The 21,687-nt window shown below is 37.1% G+C and overlaps 9 protein-coding genes across 9 annotated transcripts; 2 read left to right on the top strand and 7 right to left on the bottom strand.

Annotated features, from left to right (window-relative positions):
* Positions 1-77: 77 nt before the first annotated feature.
* SMKI04G5400 (uncharacterized protein) lies at positions 78-2,165 on the top strand (the record flags this gene model as incomplete). The annotated part of the gene is made up of 1 exon (XM_056221534.1): positions 78-2,165. One exon carries the CDS (start codon positions 78-80, stop codon positions 2,163-2,165), a length of 2,088 nt encoding a protein of 695 aa, XP_056081315.1.
* A 222-nt stretch (positions 2,166-2,387) lies between these two features.
* On the bottom strand, positions 2,388-3,248 carry MRPS28 (mitochondrial 37S ribosomal protein uS15m; the record flags this gene model as incomplete). Its single annotated transcript, XM_056221533.1, has 1 exon — positions 2,388-3,248. One exon carries the CDS (start codon positions 3,246-3,248, stop codon positions 2,388-2,390), a length of 861 nt encoding a protein of 286 aa, XP_056081314.1.
* A 288-nt stretch (positions 3,249-3,536) lies between these two features.
* MRX8 (translation initiation/elongation factor MRX8) lies at positions 3,537-4,502 on the bottom strand (the record flags this gene model as incomplete). The annotated part of the gene is made up of 1 exon (XM_056221532.1): positions 3,537-4,502. One exon carries the CDS (start codon positions 4,500-4,502, stop codon positions 3,537-3,539), a length of 966 nt encoding a protein of 321 aa, XP_056081313.1.
* Positions 4,503-4,750: 248 nt separating this feature from the next.
* MSN5 (karyopherin MSN5) lies at positions 4,751-8,425 on the bottom strand (the record flags this gene model as incomplete). Its single annotated transcript, XM_056221530.1, has 1 exon — positions 4,751-8,425. One exon carries the CDS (start codon positions 8,423-8,425, stop codon positions 4,751-4,753), a length of 3,675 nt encoding a protein of 1,224 aa, XP_056081312.1.
* Positions 8,426-9,097: 672 nt separating this feature from the next.
* SWR1 (chromatin-remodeling protein SWR1) lies at positions 9,098-13,630 on the bottom strand (the record flags this gene model as incomplete). Its single annotated transcript, XM_056221529.1, has 1 exon — positions 9,098-13,630. One exon carries the CDS (start codon positions 13,628-13,630, stop codon positions 9,098-9,100), a length of 4,533 nt encoding a protein of 1,510 aa, XP_056081311.1.
* Positions 13,631-14,122: 492 nt separating this feature from the next.
* Positions 14,123-16,288, top strand: RQC1 (Rqc1p; the record flags this gene model as incomplete). Its single annotated transcript, XM_056221528.1, has 1 exon — positions 14,123-16,288. One exon carries the CDS (start codon positions 14,123-14,125, stop codon positions 16,286-16,288), a length of 2,166 nt encoding a protein of 721 aa, XP_056081310.1.
* A 194-nt stretch (positions 16,289-16,482) lies between these two features.
* IRC3 (double-stranded DNA-dependent ATPase) lies at positions 16,483-18,552 on the bottom strand (the record flags this gene model as incomplete). Its single annotated transcript, XM_056221527.1, has 1 exon — positions 16,483-18,552. The coding sequence occupies one exon, from the start codon at positions 18,550-18,552 to the stop codon at positions 16,483-16,485; it is 2,070 nt and encodes a 689-aa protein (XP_056081309.1).
* A 169-nt stretch (positions 18,553-18,721) lies between these two features.
* On the bottom strand, positions 18,722-19,957 carry GPI8 (GPI-anchor transamidase; the record flags this gene model as incomplete). The annotated part of the gene is made up of 1 exon (XM_056221526.1): positions 18,722-19,957. The coding sequence occupies one exon, from the start codon at positions 19,955-19,957 to the stop codon at positions 18,722-18,724; it is 1,236 nt and encodes a 411-aa protein (XP_056081308.1).
* Positions 19,958-20,168: 211 nt separating this feature from the next.
* Positions 20,169-21,662, bottom strand: UBX5 (DNA protein crosslink repair co-factor UBX5; the record flags this gene model as incomplete). Its single annotated transcript, XM_056221525.1, has 1 exon — positions 20,169-21,662. The coding sequence occupies one exon, from the start codon at positions 21,660-21,662 to the stop codon at positions 20,169-20,171; it is 1,494 nt and encodes a 497-aa protein (XP_056081307.1).
* Between the last annotated feature and the right edge of the window lie 25 nt (positions 21,663-21,687).

Below are 21,687 nucleotides of genomic sequence, written 5' to 3'. Positions count from 1 at the left end.
CTAAATAAGTTACACGTATAACATTAACCGCTATACGAATAAATTGGTAGGTTGAAAAAAGAAGAAAAGGTAAAACAATGACCGGGATTTTGTCGAAGACACTTTCGGAAGTGCATCCTTCTCTCCGAACGAATGGTATGGGTATTGGGAACACCCACAGGAGGATATCGTTGGGTTTTCTTCCTCCCAACAAGAAGAATCCTCTGGTGCGAAAATTTCGTGCAAGAAAGAGTAACAATGATCAGCGAAGCTTTAGATCTTTAACAAACGATTTCGGAAGTAATGTCCATGAGCCAAGTCCGTACCTGGGTAATATTGAAGAAGAACCTGACCTATACTATCATGACGAAGAAGATGGCGAACTAAGCAGAACTATTTCTCTACCCTCAAGGGTCTCAGAAACTCCCGATCTTTCACTACAAGATGTTGATTGGATTCTACATGAACATGAAAGACGATACTCATCAGTATACAACTCTGATAATGAGGATGCAAGTGGCAGAAATACACCAGATGGAGTACAGGAACATTCTGGAAGAGAACTGGAATATGATGAATTCATGAATAGACTCCAAGCTCAGAAACAAAAATTGATACAAAGCACGGCAATGGACGCTAAAAATGCTTCGCACCGTAGACGGCCATCATTCGTATCTGTAACTAGTCGGGGCTCTATCCCCACAATTTATCAAGAACTCAATGAGAACGATTCAGAGGCGCTTGCCGAATTGGCTCATAGCCATGTGACTTTCAAATCAGAGGCAAAAGTTTTAGCATCTTACTCCTTCCCTTTAATTTTCACGTTTTTACTAGAACAGATTTTTCCTATGGTATGTTCACTAACTGTAGGCCATTTAGGTAAAAATGAGCTAGCAGCTGTGTCATTAGCGTCTATGACTTCTAATATAACACTAGCAATATTTGAAGGCATTGCCACTAGTCTGGATACTCTGTGCCCTCAAGCATATGGCTCTGGAAGGTTTTATAGTGTCGGAGTTCACCTTCAACGTTGCATTGCGTTTTCATTAGTCATATATATACCTTTTGCATTTATGTGGTGGTATTCTGAACCTCTTCTTTCTTATATCATTCCTGAGAAAGAATTAATCAACTTAACGTCTCGATTTTTAAAAGTACTGATACTGGGAGCGCCAGCGTACATTTTTTTTGAGAATTTAAAACGATTCTTACAAGCTCAAGGTATATTCGATGCAGGCATCTATGTCCTAACGATATGCGCTCCTTTGAACGTATTAGTCAGTTATACTCTTGTTTGGAATAAGTACATTGGTGTTGGGTTCATTGGGGCCGCAATTGCTGTGGTATTAAATTTCTGGCTGATGTTTTTTTTACTATTACTTTATGTGCTGCATATTGAAGGAAGAAAATGCTGGGGTGGATTTTCAAAAAAGGCTTTCACCCATTGGAAGGATTTGGGTCATTTGGCCTTCTCAGGTATTATAATGTTAGAAGCTGAAGAACTATCATATGAACTGCTGACGTTATTTAGTGCATATTATGGTGTAAGTTATTTAGCTGCTCAATCTGCAGTATCTACCATGGCAGCATTACTTTACATGGTACCCTTTGCAATCGGAATATCCACATCTACAAGAATAGCCAACTTCATTGGCGCAAAGAGGACTGATTATGCGCACATCTCTTCTCAAGTTGGTCTGTCGTTCTCATTTGTTGCAGGGTTCACTAATTGCTGCATATTGGTATTTGGGCGTAATTTAATTGCCAACATATACTCGAAAGATCCTGAAGTCATCAAATTAGTTGCCCAAGTATTGCCCTTGGTAGGTGTTGTGCAGAATTTTGATTCACTTAATGCTGTTGCTGGGTCGTGCCTAAGAGGTCAAGGTATGCAATCCTTAGGAAGTATAGTAAACCTTATGGCGTACTATCTATTTGGAATCCCCTTAGCGTTGATCCTAAGTTGGTTCTTCGACATGAAATTGTATGGGCTTTGGATTGGTATTGGAAGCGCTATGCTATTAATTGGGTTGATCGAGGCTTATTACGTACTTTTCCCTGATTGGGACAAAATTATGAGCTACGCTGAAATTTTGAAGGAAACTGAAGACGATGAAGTGGATAGTGACGAATATTTAACAGACTCGGATGATCCAGACGAAAATACAGCGCTTTTAGGAGCCTAGCCAGAAATATATATTCCCATTTTTTTCTTCTTTTTTTAATATGGTATACGTAGCCGTAAACTTAATGCATTTTACTAAGACCTTTCTAAAAAATGAAGCAGATCAACATGAAAATAATAATTGATTCGTATATTACAAAGGAAATAGGGTGAATAGAAAAGAAAAGAAAAGAATATGACGATCTCTTATTTACAAGCTTTTCTACATAAGATTCAAATTACCCTAAAATGTAGCCCTTTTTTGTTTTCTTACCTCCTTACGCTTTTGGCTTGCCACTTTTTTAGAGTCCTTTATCAATACTTTATTGCCAAAAAATTCATAATCTTGCATATAACGTCTATCCATATTGAATTCATCCATTATAGCAGCATCGTTCAGCCCCAGCTTTTGAATGGTCCAGTAGTATTTCTCCGGATTATCCCTTTTCAAATATCTCAAAATCGCCTGCCTTTCTTGAACTAATATTCTCAAATTTCTAGTGTTCGCAAAGTCTTTACGATGCTCTTTTATATGGTTTGCCATATTCTGGATACGAACAGTCATACAAGCTGCTTGAACTTCACTAGAACCAGTGTCGCCTGGAAATCTCTCAAACTCCTTTCGTGCAAGTTCGACTGCCAGTTTAATAGCGTTTTTATTCTCGGAGTTTCTCATGCTCAATATTCTCAAAATAGCTTCACGTTTTGCTTCTAAAGTCTCTATGTCTTCAAGACCCACAACCTCTGTGTTTAAACCTGATAGCTCTGCTCTTTCACGTTTAGCTGACTCAATAGCCGCAAAGAACTTGTCTACTTCTTCGATGTTGAAACCTTTAGACAGAACTAGTGGTTCTTTTAGCTCTGCCATAATACGTGTTATGAAGGGGGTGTCAACACGACCCAAAACTGGATCGACTTTATCGGTCGAAGCCTTTAAAGTAGCTTGCTTGGCTTCATTTTTCTGTTTTCGTCTTTGGGCCTTCAAGAACTTCACAGCTTTTACACTATGGTTAATTGGAGAAGATACGAACGATCTCTTGCTCATACGCAAAGAACATAGTGAATTTCTTAGATTGAGAATAGCACTCCTCCCGATGATTGACATTATGCTCTATCTTCAAACACCTGAATGTACTGCTGTAAATGCTCCCTTACGATTGCTTGGTACGAAATACCCTTATTGCAGTTTCCAAGTTTCAGCTCTTTTCGCTTTTTTTTTCCAATTTAATGTTGCCATCACGGAGCTTCGCAGAATATCGATCGAAATAAGAAAAAGGTCAAGAGTGGTTGAGCCTCATCGCATGTCATGTTACCTGTTTACACAAAGGCCTTACATCAAACTTGAAATGCATTCAACAATTATTTTTACATATATATATATATATATATTTGGTCATGAAATCAGGCCACAACTTTGAAATATTGTATATCTTAGAAAGTCTATACCGAACCGTTTAGGAGACGTACTGGATGTGAGCGAGTTCGTAAATATAAGTTTGGGGAGAGCTGGAAGGTCCATTAAACCTGAAGAGGTAACCTTCTTCTTAAACTTATCTAAGTCTCTAACTTTGTCCATTTTCGTAAAAACGACTTCAAAAGGGATTCTGTGATCATGGATGTATTGAATTATCATATTATCTGTGGCATTTATGTCCTTATCGCCAGCGAGTAAGAGAAAACACCTAACAAGTTCTTCTCTCTCCAAGAGATATTGTAAAGTGACATTTCCCTGACCTTTACTGCTTCCAAAGCCATACCCAGGTGAGTCAATCATTTTAAGTCTATTCCCCACATTGTAGCAGTTGAGAGTTTTCGTAAAGCCTGTCGTCTTAGACACTCTTGCAAGGCTTCCCAAATCTCTGCTTACACGTGAGGTAGTTATATTATTCAAAATAGAAGATTTCCCTACATTTGTTCCTCCGAGAAATATTACTTCTGGCGAAGAATTGATCGATGTAGTGTGTTTGATGTTTTCACGTTCATATTTTCTTGATATGTCATTGTCAGATTCCTGATGCAAAGAGGAGTCTTTCCTTTTTTGACCAGGTATGTCATCAAATTTAGATACACACCATTCAAATTTTACTTTTGCATTATTAAAAAATCGGTTAACTTTATTTAAATCAAAGTTAGTTGGCTTTCTATAATGTTTGTTAAAAGTATCGTTCAATTCAAGCCAGTCCGGAATCTTTTCTTTTGGCCATTTACCAGGTTTCTTTTTTAGACTTGCCTTTGAAGCTTTTTTTCTAGTTCTTTCAACAGATGACTGCGTGGCTAGTCTTGTTGTGTTAGTATTAGCAACAAGGCTTTGTATAAAAGCTGTTGAATTATGCACTTGCCTCTTATACATTATTCTCATCACCGTTGGTTTGCGTGTATCCGAAAAGGTGAAGAAGTTTGAAAAACGAACTCAAGGATACCTTGTTCAGACTGCTCAATTATATTCATATTTATCAATTTTCGACTTTCCTAGAAAAACTTCACTCCAAGTATGTTTTAAACAAAAGATATTTTTTTTCACAATAGTTACAATTTTCAGTACAATTCGGATATATATTAATTTCTCTAATCTCGTCTATACATGTACGTATATATGGTGCCAATTTTTCAGTTGTCATCAAAGAGATTACCCACAGCACCATCTTCGATATTAGGATCATCTAGCATGTCTCCATTTTCTTTGTTTTTCTTAATCAATCTCTCATTTGCCTTCTTCAGAATGGCTTCTCTCTTCTCTTGTCTTTTCCTTTCATCGCCCGCATGGTCCACATTACTGTCTTCTTTCCCATTCGTGGACTTCACCCAATCTATAAAATCAATCATTAGTGCCCTTTGCGTTTTATATTCATCCACACTTCTGAGATTTTTGTATAGCTCGTCAATATTATAACCATTTGAAATTTCAAAAAGGAATGCTCTAGCTGAGGGATATTCTTTGCACAGCGTTAGAAATATTACGGTGAAGACGTACAATGCCTCATGGAAAGAATCTTTAAACGCACTATTACACAATACGTTTAGCAATAAATTCTTCATCACTTCAAATGTAAAATATTCATCAACAGTATTGTTTTGATTAAGAACGGAGGTCAAGCAGCATTTCATTACTAAGATAGAATTGAACGAACACTTTGTGTCTTTAAAGGATATTAAGTGGTTCAAAAGTTTCAGAAATAGTGCAAGAGTGTTTAAATCATTGAATATGATTTTTCTCATCCCCAGTTGATGGTTGTTTAGCCTGCTTTTAGCACTGTTTGGGTTGGCATTACCTTGCCCAACACAGTCAATAACTATTCTGACAACAACTGTTGTTAGTTGTCTTAATAAATTTTCTTCCAGAATTTCCTCTGTCATCTGATCATCGTCAGTTGGAACTGGGTTCATGTCCATATCATTCATATGCATGGACCATTTCTGACAAAGGAGCACATCTAAAATTTCAAATAATTTTGGTAGAAAAGCAGGCATGAATTTCTCCAAACATTCTTTTGGACAACCTTTCAATATAGGACGAATAGCTATATTCAATATGTGTTTCCAGCCATGTGTGGAAACACCGGGACTTATCTCATTAGTACCTGTCTTATATATAGCAATAGAGTTCAGTAGTAAATCGGGGGATTCGTCCAAAAGGTAAAAAACGCTACCAAGCGATGATATAGCACTCAAAACAAGTAGGGTATATTCTCTTGTGTACCTAATAATGTGTCCTACAGAGTCCGCGAAGTCTCTTAGAGTTTGCATCGCCTTCATATGTTCATCGATAAATTCATCCTTTGATTTGTTTGAAGCGCCGGCCTCCCAGAATCTTTCAATAGTAGAATATTTAACAAAGGACTGTACAACTGTAGGCAATCCCTTCCAATTATCTGGATCATGGTATGACTGTAATTGGTACAACAACCTCGTAATATAGGGTAAGATAGGTACAATTCTGGGTTTCCATAAATCTTGTAACATTTTGAATTCTTCATCTGTCTTTATACTCTGCATTGAATAATGAATGAACATTCTTGTTGCACGAACAGGGAATAAACTTTGCCAACGTTTGGTTAATTCAGATTTTAATTCTTTACCCTCATTGTCAATTGGAATAGATAGAAGGTCGCTGTTTTCGTTGATACTACGTCTTTGAAAATACTCTGCAATTTGAACAATACCTAAACGTTCCATGAACCAATGCAAATCAGAAAGACCGACCACTGTAGTTTTATCAGACCAGGCCAAAAGTTCTGGATCCACAATACTAGCAAACCTTTCCTCTTTCATATCTAGTGAAGATTTTAACACAATGATCAATAAGAACGATTTAAACGAGATTTTTTCATGGTAAGATAAGTTGGGCATTATTCTTGCAATGACATTTTCTAGGTCTGGGTATATTTTTTTCAGCGATTCAGGCATTAATAAAGCCATTCTATTCAGTTCTATACCGCAAGCATACCTCAAGTCTCTAACTGCGTCTGACTCAGCGCCTCTTTCTTCCAAATTGATTTCTGGATAATCCATTGTGGCACTTGTTATGATTTTTTCTAAAAGTGTGAAAAGGACGTTATCCTTTAACATGGTCAAAAAAAGTGCGAAATTTTGAATCTGTTTCTTCAATAATAGTGGTTCTCTTAAATTTAATGCAATTAATTGGTTTGATAAAATTTCCAGTTTCTGTAAAATGGACTCCAATTTCTCATCATAATCATCCCCTGTTGGATACCAGATCTTCCATCTTATACAACCATTGATAAAACATTCCACAATCATATACTGAGACAGTGCACCAAGATATGGTTCTAATTTATGGTCCAAAAATGTAGAACTTAGGACCTGCTGACCAAAGGGAGAACTGAAATAATTATTTAATCTATTGTTTAACCAATCATAAGTGAGGTCCAATTCCACACACGAAATCAGCCTAATGATGTCTCTTATTCTTTTCCTATAAGTTGAACAGAATGTTTGAAATTCGGACTTGGATTGAAAATCAATCTCGGCAAATTTTTTGGAAATATGACCCTCAATCTGTTCATAATATATCAAAGCGTCTGCAGCAAACTGTAGCAAGTCAGGAACAACATATTTTTCCAGTTTGGGCAAGTATTCGTCGTTTCGAAGACAAGTACACCATAGATCCAACGTTAATCCGCTTACGATTAAGCTTGGATTATAGGTTGTCTTTAATACAAGCTTAAAGTATTTGTTAATTTGTCCATTTGTTTCCTTGATCTTAGGGACGCAAACATAAAGGCAGCTGATCATATCCACGAACTTTTTTATTATAGGATACTTTGTTTCGTCTATATCATCAGTGGGATCGAACAGTAAACTTTCATAAACGCTATCTAACAAGTCCATATTATCGAATACTCGATCTATCGTCATTTGATAATGACTCTCGTTATTATAGGGACGCGTCAACAAAATGTGTATCGAATCTAATGCCATAGACTGTGCTCTCGGGATATTGCTGGAGAGACAAGTCAACAAGGAGGTCAACACATCATTTCTTACAATAACTTCAGTCAGTGGCCAGTTTAAACATGTTTTCAGAGTTTCTAAAAGTCTTATGATATATTCAGAATTATTTTGTTGTAATGCGTTGTTTAATTCGGGAATCCAAACAGAAAACCAGCCCTCTTTGTTTGCTTTGAACTTGGTCCACTTATCGCTGAATTTGTATTTTATTGCGAAGACTTCAATGGGGCAAACTATCATTACACATAAAGGCTGGATAACGGTCATTCTCTTCAAAACAATTAGATCGTCCAACAAGAAAACATCTTCAAAAAGGATTCTGAAAATTATTAATGCTAGTTCTCTTGACGACTGGTTAATGTTCCAAAGTTCATAGAGGTTATTATCCATGTCCACCCACGATGTGAGCAATTGTTCTTCCGTGGGATTTGTCTGTTTAAGAGCTTCTCCCCATGTTCTTTTTGCCACTTCTACCCATAGAGTGGCTAATTTTTCCTTGATATATCTGGTATCATAATCCTGCACGCCAAAATTTAGTTCCATGACCCATTTTCTCAAAGCCACTCTTTTTTCCTCGTCGTAATCATTCCAGTTTTTCTTCACTGCATGGTCTAATAACCCTAACCCGAAGTATTTCAATATAGAATTAGTGGGGTTTTGCAATGCAATTTCATATCCCCAAAAAGGAGATTCTGAACATAATTTTACTTCATCTAAAAATTTTTGAGCTTCTTGTCGTTGAGAATTATTGGACTTGGGGGAGTAAATGACATCTAATGCTCCAACAATCTGAGATGCGCCTGTAGAATCCATTTCTTTTCTTCCAATAGATGTTACGAAAGTTCAAATAAAAAAAAAATCCAAAAACAAAGCAGAAAATAAACTATTTCGGTGATTTTCACAGTGCCAATTGGGACACAAAATACAAGGGACAAATATGATATTTGATGACTAAGGAATTGAAACCTTGAACTCTCGCTGCTTATTTTTTTCTTTTGATCTTTTTTTTCCGATCTACTGTACTTGAATAGTTGCAACAAATAGGGGGATATAGCCAGGGTATACCTAAAAGAACAGCTCTCCTTCGAGTTAACAAAAAAAAACTTAGGATAAAAACGCACAGACTCAACACTCCAGCACCTCTGTTCAACGGAATCTTGCTTTTGATGTACTTTGGCAAGCGTCACTGCATTAAGTGCTTATTACTCTTGAAATCTGTTTGGAAAAACCAACCTTGATCGCGCAGCAATGTGGCAATGCCCCTCCGCTGTGGCGCACCGCCATCACCCGGTATATAAAACAGGCGACAAAATTGTAACAAGGACTGTGCTCAATTTATTGTGATAGCAAAGAAATAAGACAGTTGATGGAATAATAGTACAATTTGTCGATTCGTTATGGCTATATATTATTAAAAATATTCACAATAGATATATAGTTCTAGGTACGACAGCGAAGACAGCTATATGAGACAGAACTGGTTCCTTAGTAATAATAACCGTTGGCGATAAACCTGATCATGTACTCATCAACGTGGGCAGTACCCTCATACTCATCAAGTTCAGTAGTAGCATCATCCTTTTCATTCGCTGCTTTTCTTTCTGCAGTTTCGTCGAAGTCCTCGTTGTCAATTTCCACTTCTCTCATTGCCAAATTGGCGGCTTTGACGTCATCCTCATCTTCAGCTTGCGCAAGTAATCTTTCAAGTTGTTTAGGGTCTTTAGCTGCCACATCCGCATTCGCTATTAACGGCTTATCCTCAGTTGAGACACTCTCGGGAAATTCGGTTCCCAGTAGGTCTCTTACGGAAAGTTTGCTGAAATAATCGGTGGTGAAGTCACCTTCTTGAATAACAACATTATCCAGTTGTCTTTTTTGGTTAGCCTTTTTCAAGATGTTGCTTTCTATGGTATGCTCGCTGACAAATCTGTATATATGCACATCTCGAGTTTGGCCAATCCTATGACATCTATCTTGACACTGTTTGTCCATGGCTGGGTTCCAATCTGAATCGTAAAAAATAACTGTATCCGCACCAGTCAGGTTTATACCCAGTCCTCCCGATCTACTTGATAAAATAAATACTGTAATTCTGGAATCAGTGTTGAATCTCTCCGTTAAAATTTGTCGGTCTTCAATCTTCGTGGCACCATCTAGTCTCATATACAAGTAACCGTGATAATTTAAAAACTGTTCGAGAACATCCAAAACTTTTGTCATCTGTGTGAAAATAAGGGCCCTATGGCCATTGTCCTTTAGTTGTTGTAATAAAATTGCTAATTTCTGGAGTTTACCACAATCGTATTGAAGTAGGGATTTATCTGGGAATGCAATTGTTAATTTGGTTTGCAGTTGGTGCAAGGGATTAGCTACTTCAATGCATTTCTCTAATATCTTCTGCTTCGTGTTTACATTTATTGAACTATCATCATTTAGTCCTAAAGTTAACTTTCTTATATCCAATGAAACAGCGCTAGGCGTTAAAACTGCAAAGGTGTCTATAATCTTTCTGTTGTCTAACGCTCTAGTTTGCAATGGTTTTATCAATTCTTCATCAAGAATCCTTGATTTTTCGTATGCTATCTTCCTATCTCTCGTTAATAGCTCAATCAGATTCTTACCAAAAATGGGTCTCCTATCACACCTCAGCCTGTTTACCATCTTTAAAAAGTTCAGCCTGTTAAGTGTTCCTTCAACTTTCTGTTGATTAGAATAATTGAAATACTGATTTGCATCTTGAAAATTTAAAGAAGTCTCTTCAAATTCCTCCTGAAGTTGTTTATTAGTTTCCTTCAATTTGTTAACTTCTTCGATGAAATCATTCACACACGCCAGTTCAGAAACCTCCTTCGCTTGGTAAGAAGTTAAATATTTGTCATTGTTAGTAAACACTAAGTTCATGAAATCTAAATCAATTTGATTAAGTTGATTGTTCTTCTGAAGCAATTTAAGAACCGTCTTTTCAACAATAGTGTAGTCAGCGGCCACACAATGCTCAAGGACAAATGAAGTTAATATCGGTCTCACCTCAAATAAATTGGGATGGTTACACACTTTTCTCAGTTGCATCAAACAGTTGACAATGGACATAAAATTACCACTGGCTAAAGTTGCCTTTGTTTGAGTTCTCGACATGAAATCATCGTATAAGAATCTTTGTCTTTTCGATAACTTACAATAAACAATATGCTCATACTTAGCTGGCATTTGTTTCTCAACATCTGCCTTCAATCTTCTTAAAAGATATGGTCGTAAAACTTGATGTAACTTGGCAACGGTCTTCTTTGTTTCCTTGTCTTGTCCGAAATTCTGACCAGTTTCAATGATCTTATCGACGGGCCGTCCAAACCATTGTTGGAATGCATCAAGATCAGCAAATCCAGACACTTTTTTTCCGTCAATGACTGTCTGCGGCATTAAGAAGTATAACAGTGACCACAGCTCTGCGAGATTATTTTGTAAAGGTGTACCAGTCAACAACAACCTTCTTTGTGTGTTGAAGTTCAAGAGTGCTTGCCATCTTGTTGATCTAAAGTTTTTGATATTATGAGCCTCATCCAGTACCATATACTGCCATCTCTTTCTCTTGAATGAATGCTGGTCTTGGACTACTAATTGGTAAGAAACAATACAAACGTGGAAAGCATCTGGCTTATTCCAACCTTTCCTCTTCTCTTTTCGTTGTTGAGGGGAACCGTAGTATGTCAAGACTTTGAACCCCGGTGCAAACCTTTTGAACTCCATCTCCCAATTCAATAACACCGATGTAGGTACAACGATAAGATGTGGCCCCCAATTTTCCTTTTCACACGCTAAGTATGCTAGTAGAGAAATTGTTTGAATAGTTTTACCCAAGCCCATTTCATCTGCCAGGATACCATTTGTGTGGTTGTTATACAGAGAAGCTAACCAGTTCAAACCTTGTTTTTGATAAGTTCTTAAGTCCCCTCTCAATAAAGGTGGCACAGGCACATCCACCACTGATAGCTGCTCTTCTTGTATATTTTTTTGGGCATCTTCCGCAACATCTTTTACATCATGTCTGTTTTCACTTTGAATATGATCAAGTTTGTTCACTGTTTCAACATCATCAGTCAAATCCGCCATTTCCTCCTTTTCAAATTCTTCACTTTCTTCGGATGAATTGTTGATTGTAAAATCTTCACTATCATCAAGATCCAATTCTCCATTTGACTCTTCACCTTTACCGAAGAGCGCTTTTAAACCTACTGATGGTGTTCTATCGGTTGATTCATGATCATTTTCGTTTTGACTTTCACTTTCCGAGGACGAATAGATCGACGACTCCTCTCCTGTCATTATAGAATTTTCACTGGTTGTACTTTCATGTTCTTCTAATGACTGAGGATTCACATCTCTATTGTTAGATTCATATACTATAGACGATCCATCAAGAAGTTCATTTTTTCCCTTCGATTGTGTTAAATTTAATGATTCGTCCGTCGGAGTAGCTCCCGTTACTGTTGGCTTATTTTTCAGCTCAATTTCATCATCATCATCATCGGAAGATGTTGATAATTCATCATCCATATCAACATCACTTTCACTCAATATGTTGTCTGAGTCAGAAGATGAATTACTGCTTTTCCCATCCTCATTTGTCTGGTTTAGTTGAGCACCCAGCAACTGAGTACTCTTCTCTAACATTTTAGAAAGATGTTGTTTACCCTCAATCCTTTTTAATTGTTCTTCTTCATCTTTCCTTAGAATCCTATAAGCCTTCTCGGCCATGTTCCATCTTTTTTTAACAGCCTGAACAGCAAACCTTGCCAACGATTTTTTGTGCCTCTCCTCCTCCTTCAATTTCCTTTCTTCTGCACCTGCTACGTGTTTGAAATGCTGTTCTATCATTTGAGAAACTTTCTTAGCTCTTGCAATTCTTGATTTTGTCGAATTTCTAAACAGCTTACTCATGTAAACACCTTGGTTAATTAAATGATCTGTGTGGACTTGTAGGTCTTGTTGTTTATAAAAATACGAAATCGGATCTGGTTTATATGCTAGAATTATCTTAATCTCTTTTGATGTTATAGGTTGCAGTGAATCCGTTTCTTTGTCGTATTTTAACGCACCATTTTCAACACCTTTTCTAAGCCTTGATAAGACCTCTCTTTGTTCATCGATATATCGACTGTATTCCCCAAGAGTTAGATCTTCCTCTAGGGACTTAAAAGAATTGATGTACTCATGCAAGTTTTTGTATTCAGGATTGATTACATGCAACGGATTTGTTATTGTTTGCTTCGGAGGTTGCACTACTAGCTTTATCCTGGGCTTTTTTTTCTTTCTACCCCTTTTCTTCTTTATATTCTCCTCTTCAGAGGATGTGGTGAAATAAAAGTTATCACTAAAATGTTCACTAGCGTTTTCAATGGAGCCATCATCAGAGGAATACTTTATCGTGAAAACGTCAGAAGTATCTTCGACTTTGGAAATGTGATCATAATTCTCTTCATTTTTATGTGCAGGTGATGATGGTAACTCTTCGTTTCTTTCGCTTTTTAACTTCAAAACCCTTGTAGCCTCTTTCTTCTTCAAATGCTTTATCGACCTTTTTTGCGGTACCAAAGTTTTGGTATTTGAATAATCATTTAGCCTGTATTTTAATTCTTCACATTTCTTTCGTACTAGTGGTGCGATAGCTTCCAGCTTTAGTTCTATATCGCCCTTTTTCTCATTAGTTGTATCTGAGCTAACAACTGTCGATGTCCTGAGATTACGTCTCCTTCGATTGAGGTCACTTTTTGTATTTTTCCTCATTGAATCATTGGCAGGATCGTCTCCTCTCTGCTCTAGTGATAAGTGAGTTTCCTTGAGAAATTTCTGGTAACTTTCAGAGTCATTGAAATAAGTTGGATCGTAGTCTACCAGTGAAACAAACTCTTTTAAATGAAAAAGCTCATTCGTCAGAAGATCATACTTAAACTTCAAGTCCACCAGCTCCTGTTCGTCACCAGCTTTTCTGTCTTTCGTATGCGATTTACGAGATGTGGTCATGTATTTTTGTAATGCAATAACTTGGAAAATGCAAAGAGCAGTTAGAATTCATAAATTTTTCAGCTTAGGTAAATAATTTTTAAGAGTTAAAATGATAGTGTTGAATACCTCTCAAATGCAGTAATCGAATGCAGTGGGTCTTGTTTACTTTAAAGCCCAAACTCTACCCTTTTTGCATGTAAACGCTTCAAAATCTCGCTATCCCTTTGCACCATTTCTTCAAGTCTCCTCTTTTATTTTCTCATAGTTGTCGCGAAACGCCACCGAAGAATTTCAAAAATAAAGAAGGAAAAAAAACTGGAAAAATTGAAGTTTTACCCGCCAGAAGTCATCGTACGAAGCGATACGCGGGTAATATATGATGCACAATAGTTTTTATTAGTATACCAATATTTGCTGAAAATGTATGCAAGTGGTAACACATCGAGAACTGATTGAAAATCAAAAGAGGAGCATTTGAGTCGTCGAAGCATATTGGTGAAGTATTTGAACATGAGTTCTAGGGCATTGAGAAAGTTACAGGATGACAACGCCCTGCTTGAGTCGTTACTAACAAACGCCAACGCGAATAAAGTGACCCGTGGTAAAAGTACTGCCAGTGATGGTCAGAAACAACAGAATATCTTTTCTCTCATGAACAATGCACATGATCCAGATTATTCTAGTGATGAAGAGCAAGTATCTGGACACGATGAAGAAGGTCCCGTTACTGGTGAACACGATGCCGGAAACAATGCTCAACCTAAAAAAATCATCCTTGCATCGAAGTCTTCTAGAAGGAAAAAGAATAAAAAGTCAAAGAAAAAGCCAAAAAACCACATCAATGAGGTCGGAAATGATGAAAATTCTGATGACGAAGAGTTTGACAGAATTATTCAACAGTTTAAGAAAACTGATATATTGAAGTACGGTAGGAATGAGACAAATGGTGAAGCTAATGAGGAGGGTTTTTTCACGGCATCAGAATCCGAAGAAACATTTGTTGAACCTTGGAAGTGCTTTTTAAGCTTAGAAAGTGATCCGGGATTTACAAAATTTCCCATTTCATCGTTGAAGCATTCTTGCAAGTTTTTCCAAAACGATTTTAAGAAGTTGGACCCTCATACGGAATTTAAACTGTTATTTGATGATATCTCTCCAGAGTCGCTCGAAGATATCGATTCTATGACGTCTACGCCCGTATCTCCTCAGCAGCTGAAACAGATCCAGAGAATGAAAAGGTTGGTTAGAAACTGGGGCGGAAAAGATCACAAGTTGGTGCCTAACGGCCCTGGGATGCATCCGCATCATCTGAAATTTACCAAGATAAGGGATGACTGGGTTCCTACTCAAAGAGGTGAGCTGTCTATGAAACTTTTAAATTCTGATGATCTTTTAGATTGGCAATTATGGGAGAGACCGTTAGATTGGAAAGATGTTATTCAAAACGATGTTAATCAATGGCAAAAATTGATCTCATTTTATAAATTCGAGCCCTTGAATTCCGATTTGAGTAAGAAATCAATGATGGACTTCTACCTAAGTGTTATAGTTCATCCTGATCATGAAGCCCTTATAAACCTGATTTCTTCTAAGTTTCCATACCATGTACCTGGGTTATTACAAGTCGCCCTGATATTTATTAGGCAGGGCGATAAATCAAATACTAACGGATTATTACAAAGAGCACTTTTCGTCTTCGATAGAGCTTTGAAAGCGAATATTATTTTTGATTCCTTAACTTGCCAATTACCTTTCATATACTTCTTTAACAGACAGTTCTACTTGACTATATTTAGATACATCCAATCGCTTGCTCAAAGAGGTGTCATAGGTACCGCTAGTGAATGGACAAAGGTTCTTTGGTCTCTGAGCCCATTGGAAGATCCCTTAGGATGCCGGTATTTTCTCGATCACTACTTCTTATTGAATAATGACTATCAATATATCATTGAGCTGTCCGACTCTCCATTAATGAACTGTTACAAAGAATGGAATACCCTAGGATTTTCGGTAGGTGTAGTATTAAGTTTCTTGAGAATAAAGGAGATAAATTCAGCCCGCAATGCGCTTTTAAAAGCTTTTAAACACCATCCTTTACAACTTGCAGAAATTTTTAAGGAAAAACTTTTGGGCGACATTACACTAACCAAGAATCTAACTATTGATGGTCATTTGGCAGAAGTTTTAGAATTGAAAGCATACATGGCTCGTTTCCCATTGTTATGGACTAGAAATGAAGATATATCATTTTTGCATAACGAATTATCGATTATTTTACAGGATTACCAAAATGGAAACATCACTATTGATTCAAATGACAAGGTAGATGATAATAGAACTAACGAATCACAATCACATTTTTTCATTACAGGAATCCCAATCAATTTATTACGATTTGCCATATTATCTGAGGAGTCTTCAGTTATGGCTGCCATTCCTCCATCTATCTGGTCGGACTATGAAGTATATGAATTTGACGTATTGCCTCCAACACCTACGTCGAAGGAATCAATCGATGTGATTGAAAACATCAAAAGCTTCATCAATGAAAAGGATTTAGCGGCCCTCCAAATCGAAAGAATACAAGATGAAGATCTACTGAATCAAATTAGACAAATATCCTTACAACAATACATTCATGAAAATGAGGAGTCAAACGTGAATGGACGCCAATAAGAACCGTCATGGTTTGTTTTCTAGTTCGCAAAAGAGGAATAATATAAATCACATATTTGATTTTGACATTAGACACTGCATAATCAGGAAGAAAGAGGTCTGGAAAGAAACGCATGTACGATTTACGTGACTTGTTCTTTTACACGGGTACATATATACTGGCCAATGTACACACAATTATATAAGTAAAGGTTTTACTTTATAGATGATCTTCTTTTTTGATATTCTAAAATTCGTAATAGTGACTTCAGCGGATAGACAGGTGCCAAACTGCTAGCAAAGATCAAGTTCGAAGCATCACCTTTCGTCATCTTCGTATCTATATACTTAGTAATGTCATCCAAAGATAAACTAATGAAATCTTTTGCAGACTCACCGTACACTTTCTTAATTTTTTTGAAAACAAAACATCTTTGCTTTGGCGTAGGAGCTGCGTTTCTCCATTTTGAAAATTTGCTTGATATTGCCTGGTATTGCATGGTTTGCCCTTCCAAGTCCTGGTTCAAAGTATTTATAATCTTTTCCACCTTTGACATCACGTTCCAAAGACTAGCATCTTTTATTATGCTTTTTGGAACATAGTCTGCGTATTTGTTTGTTATAAAAGAGGGTAATTGTCGATACATTTTCAAATGATATACTACCGATGATTTGTCTTCTGATTTCTCTTTGTATACTCTCAAGTGGTTTTTGCCTTTTAAAGGGAGGCCCCATGCATTAGAGGCGAATTTCACCCATGGGTATTGTGAGTTCATTAGCAGCTCCATTTCTTTTATTGCTTCAGAAGCTTCATCAAGTTCCTTGCCGGCTGGATATGAGTTATTACTTTGTGTAAAATTTCTAAAACTATCAAAGGAGCATAGGGTCAAATCAAGTGAATTTGCATTTTGAATCCAATTGACAGCGCTATTTCTTTCAGATACATTTCCCACTGTTGTTTCATTATTTTGAAATAAGGCCTTTAATTTTTCATCAATTTTCTGTTGTTTAGCTACTATCTCGCCTTGAATTGCTTTTAAGTCCTCCATTGTAGCGTCATCAAACTCGGTTTCATCACTCCTTATCCCCAGTAGCGTAGGTGCAGAAACTACTCCAACATTAGAAGCCCCAATGAAGTCAATGATATGACAATTGTCTTTCGAGTGATGTAACCGTAACCCCCTTCCAATCATTTGAATTAAAAGTGACCGTGATTTTGTGGGTCTACACAGTAGTATACAATCAATGTTTGGCATATCTGTCCCTTCAGTGAATATTCCACAGTTCATCAGTACTTCAATTTCTCCGTTCTTGAATTTTTGAATTATATTATCTCGTTCTATCTGTTTTGTATCCGAAGTAACATAGTCTGTGGTGATACCATTGGCTTTGAATAGTTTATGCAAACTTCGTACATGTGTTTTATCAACGCCAAATAATAGTGTAGATTTTAACGATTTTTTTTGCTTTTTATGTAAGTAAGTTTTTAGGATTACCTCATTGATTTCATTTGTATTCATAATGGATGATAACGGTGACAGCTGAAAATCATCCGTAGTGCTTTTAACAGTTGATAAATCTGCCTCGATTTTTACTGACGTAAATTTTGCCTCACATAGCCACTTGTCATCAATCATTTCCAGTATTCCCCTATGATACACAATTTTATCCATTACGGTCGACAGAGCTCTCTTATCTGCCCTTTCAAAAGTTGCACTGAAGCCAACAACAGGAATTTTCGTTTCTGTAGTTGAAGCATTAAAATGATCTAAAATACTTCTATAGGAATTAGCTACAGAATGATGGGCTTCATCAATAATTATGAGATTCACTGAATCAGAATTATATTTATCGAGCCTTCTGATTAAAGTTTGGACAGATGCAACAATAACGTCAGAATCTTCAATATCGCACTCATATTTTCCCATTTCTATATGGACCTTCAGCTCAGGGAATATTTTTTTGAGAGTGTTTGTCGCTTGTAAAGCCAGCTCCCTTCTGTGAACCAAAATCAGCGATTTAAAACTTCCTTCATTTTCTCCCAAATAGCTTTGACGCAACTGATCGATAAGATTTGAGAATATTACTGTCTTACCCCCCCCTGTGGCTAATGATACTCCAATTCTTTTTGTTCCTTGTCGAATTGAATCGACACATGCATTTATAGCATCTTGCTGATAATCTCTGAGTACAGGAATCGAGTGGCACCTTTTTATGACTTTAGTACGAAGTGTTTTCAGGGAAATACAAAATGTCGGAATCCTAGTGGCTAACGTTGAGATCATATTCTATTCCATTCATAGTTATTACAGATATCTTTTTGTATATATGAGTGAAAATATCTGTATCATTGTGTTTAAAAAAGTTAAATATAGAAAAAATTTCTGACAAAAAGAAAAATGATATCTAAATGTAAATATATGTTTATATGTAAAAAAATAGAAGAAAGTGCTTTCAACTAGTGTACAGGTCATGTGTCGCTTTACTAGTGTTTCCTCTCAACATGAAGAACACGATCGCTATTATATGTACCAGTACTAATGAAGCTGATCGTTTGAAAGAAGAGAAGGAATATTCATTAGAATCTATGTCAACATTCAAAACATTGCTGGACTTAATATGTGTAATGATTTTGTCAACTTTGGAGGAAGTGATGTTTCTATGGTATTTCTCCAGAGCCAAATCTAATACATTATTGTCATGCTCATATTGAGCAGTTTCGATATAATCTTTGTGGTGATGATAATGACTTATGGAAAGAGGTTTCGAATTGTCGGGAATCACATTCTGTACATTGGCAAAAAAATCAGTAATCAAAACCTCTGACGGATCTCTATCAAACAAATCAGTTCTAACACCAACATGGGAGTGAATCCTTTCAAACGTAAATGAATCAAAAAGGTCCTGTAAGGTTAAAGTGGAATTTTTGTCAATTTGCTCCAAAAAATCTAAACAGTAGTATGTGAATCTATCAATAACAGCCACTCCTATTTCTACATCTGAATGATGTGAATACGAGCTTTCATCCATTTCGCTTGAGCCTACAGCCAAAATGTTGGGAGAGTAGAACTTGGAATACATCGTATTTGCCTGACAAGTATCTATCATGAAGAAGATCTCATTATATCTTTTCTTTTCGTACATTTGCTGAAACGCATCGGCAATATCTTCAGAGGCAATCTCTTCAGCGTCTTGAAACTTTAAGAAATCATCACCGCCATGACCTGTCATATATATGAAAATATTAGAATTTTCATCTGTCAGCAGCCGTTTGGATTTAGGATGATCTTCTGTCCATCTGTCAGTTAATAATCTTATAAAGTTCTCCACAGTAACTTCATAACCTCTGTAGTCAACCTCGACAGAATCACCGTAAAGATCAATAGCGTGATCTTTGTTGTTAAACACACTTCCAGGAAATAGATTTCTCGAATTGCACGCCACATCATCACTCAGCATCAATATTATTTGTGAATCCGGGATACCCAATCTCTTGACAGTTCTGTACATACTTAGAACGTTAGCCATATGTCTATAATTGAACCAGAATCGCGAGGTAGACACTAACACGGCCCAGTTGTTTGTGTTCGTTGCTATGGCTTCGTGCGCAGCATCTGTTTTGTTTGCGCCAGAGAAGGGCAGCAAAAAAAAGTATAGAAGTAGCAGCAGCAGATGCATCGCTATACGCATTTTGTTTGATCAATATAGTGTACCGTGGTGAAATTTCGTATGTATCTATACTTATGTATTTTCTGTCTTCTCTATGTGATTCTTACTTACCGTTTGACGTGCTCAAGAAAAGAAAAATACAATATCCGGGTATTTCCGTCGTAATATAAGTAAGTACTCATCTACATACTTAGTTATTCTAAGGAACCAGCCACTATAGGATGTGCTCATTTTACTCGGAGTCAATTTTCTCGAGCAGTAAAGAACTGTTCTTCAATCCGGCGTCTGCTATGCTCATATTCAATTTATCAATCAAATCCTCTCTTTGATGATCATTCAGAGTGAATTTTGCATCCGCAAAACCATCCATTTCAGTCTTGACAACTTCGTAAATAGTACGCACAGTGTCTTCTAGAGCATTAAATCTGCGAACTAGTCTGGTGCCGTCACCAGTACGTATTTGGATTCTTGTGGTTATTCCTGGTTTATTTAGCGGTTCCGGATGCACTTTGGCTTCAACAGTATTGAATGAATCTACATCTTGGACTTGCTTCTGCCCTTGATCAGCATTCGGTACTTTTTCTTGGTTTGACTCAATTGAGGTATTATTTAATGACTCTTTGATTGCTAGTTCCATTTGTTGCTCTTCAGTTAAAGTCGTTGGGTCTAATTTAGGAGGTGGTTCATTGACCGTCGGATTAGGGACCTTAGGATCTAAGGAAAACGAGGCTAGAAACGCACTAACTTCCGAAATGAATTGTTCCGGCATGGGAACAGCTCTATTCCATTGCTTGACACGTTCACCAGTGATTGGATCTAGTATGGCAATATGAGGTAGATCATCTTTATTATTCAAGTGATAGAATTGTAGATAGGGCTGGGCATTGCGTGATTCGTATTGGTATTGTAGAAAAATGAAATTATCTCTTACTATGGTCTTGACCGGTCTGGATGACCACAGATCTCTGTTGAGAGCCTGACATTGGAAAATTCCGGAGTCTTGAATGTTAATCATTATCCATTTTTGCTTGATCCTTGCCTTTTGCTTTGCTTGATCCAGGTCCAGTTTGGACATAATTGAAAATGGAGGTTTGAACAATAAAGCCAACTTCTGTTCCTTAGAAATAAATTTAGGTTTTCTTACTAATTTAGTATACTCCTTGATGTTACCATCTTCGTCAAGTTCAATAACTGGCTCTTCCACATACTCGTACTCGTCGTCCTCGTTTTCTTCAGACGATTCAAAGGAATCTGAAGAGTCATCATTGATGTATGTGTTGGTGTTCGTGTCATCCAATCGTTGATTGAAGATGCCTTCAGGTCTCGTTTCATCAAACATATCGTTTATCCGATGCAATGGCTCGAATCTTCCGCCAATGCCGCCATAAGAAGTTGGGAACCCAGAACTCTCGGTAAGTACCTCATGTCTTGCCTCATCAGGCGGCCTGACAAAATCTTGTTCATGTTGTTGCTGATAAGCTTCCCTTTGTAACCTCTCTGCCAATTGGGCATCGGCATCAGCGTCCGCTGAGATAGGGGCCATGGAAGCAGAATTTTGAGGAGCAGAGGTATTGTTGCTGCTCAGCAAGGAGGGTCCACCATTTTCGAAAAACAATGATATGGCGGTGTCCAAGTTACCGTCTGCCATTTCGATGAATTGAGTGGCAATAGCAGCGTTATCAGCACCAGTGATGGCCATGAATTCGTTTATCTTTTCCTCTGACATGAATAGTACGTTATTGTTGCTAAAC

Source organism: Saccharomyces mikatae (genome assembly GCF_947241705.1).
Source record: "Saccharomyces mikatae IFO 1815 strain IFO1815 genome assembly, chromosome: 4".
NCBI lineage: Eukaryota > Fungi > Ascomycota > Saccharomycetes > Saccharomycetales > Saccharomycetaceae > Saccharomyces > Saccharomyces mikatae.
The sequence above is the reverse complement of the archived record's forward strand: the minus strand, read 5'-3'. Positions and strand labels throughout refer to the sequence as shown.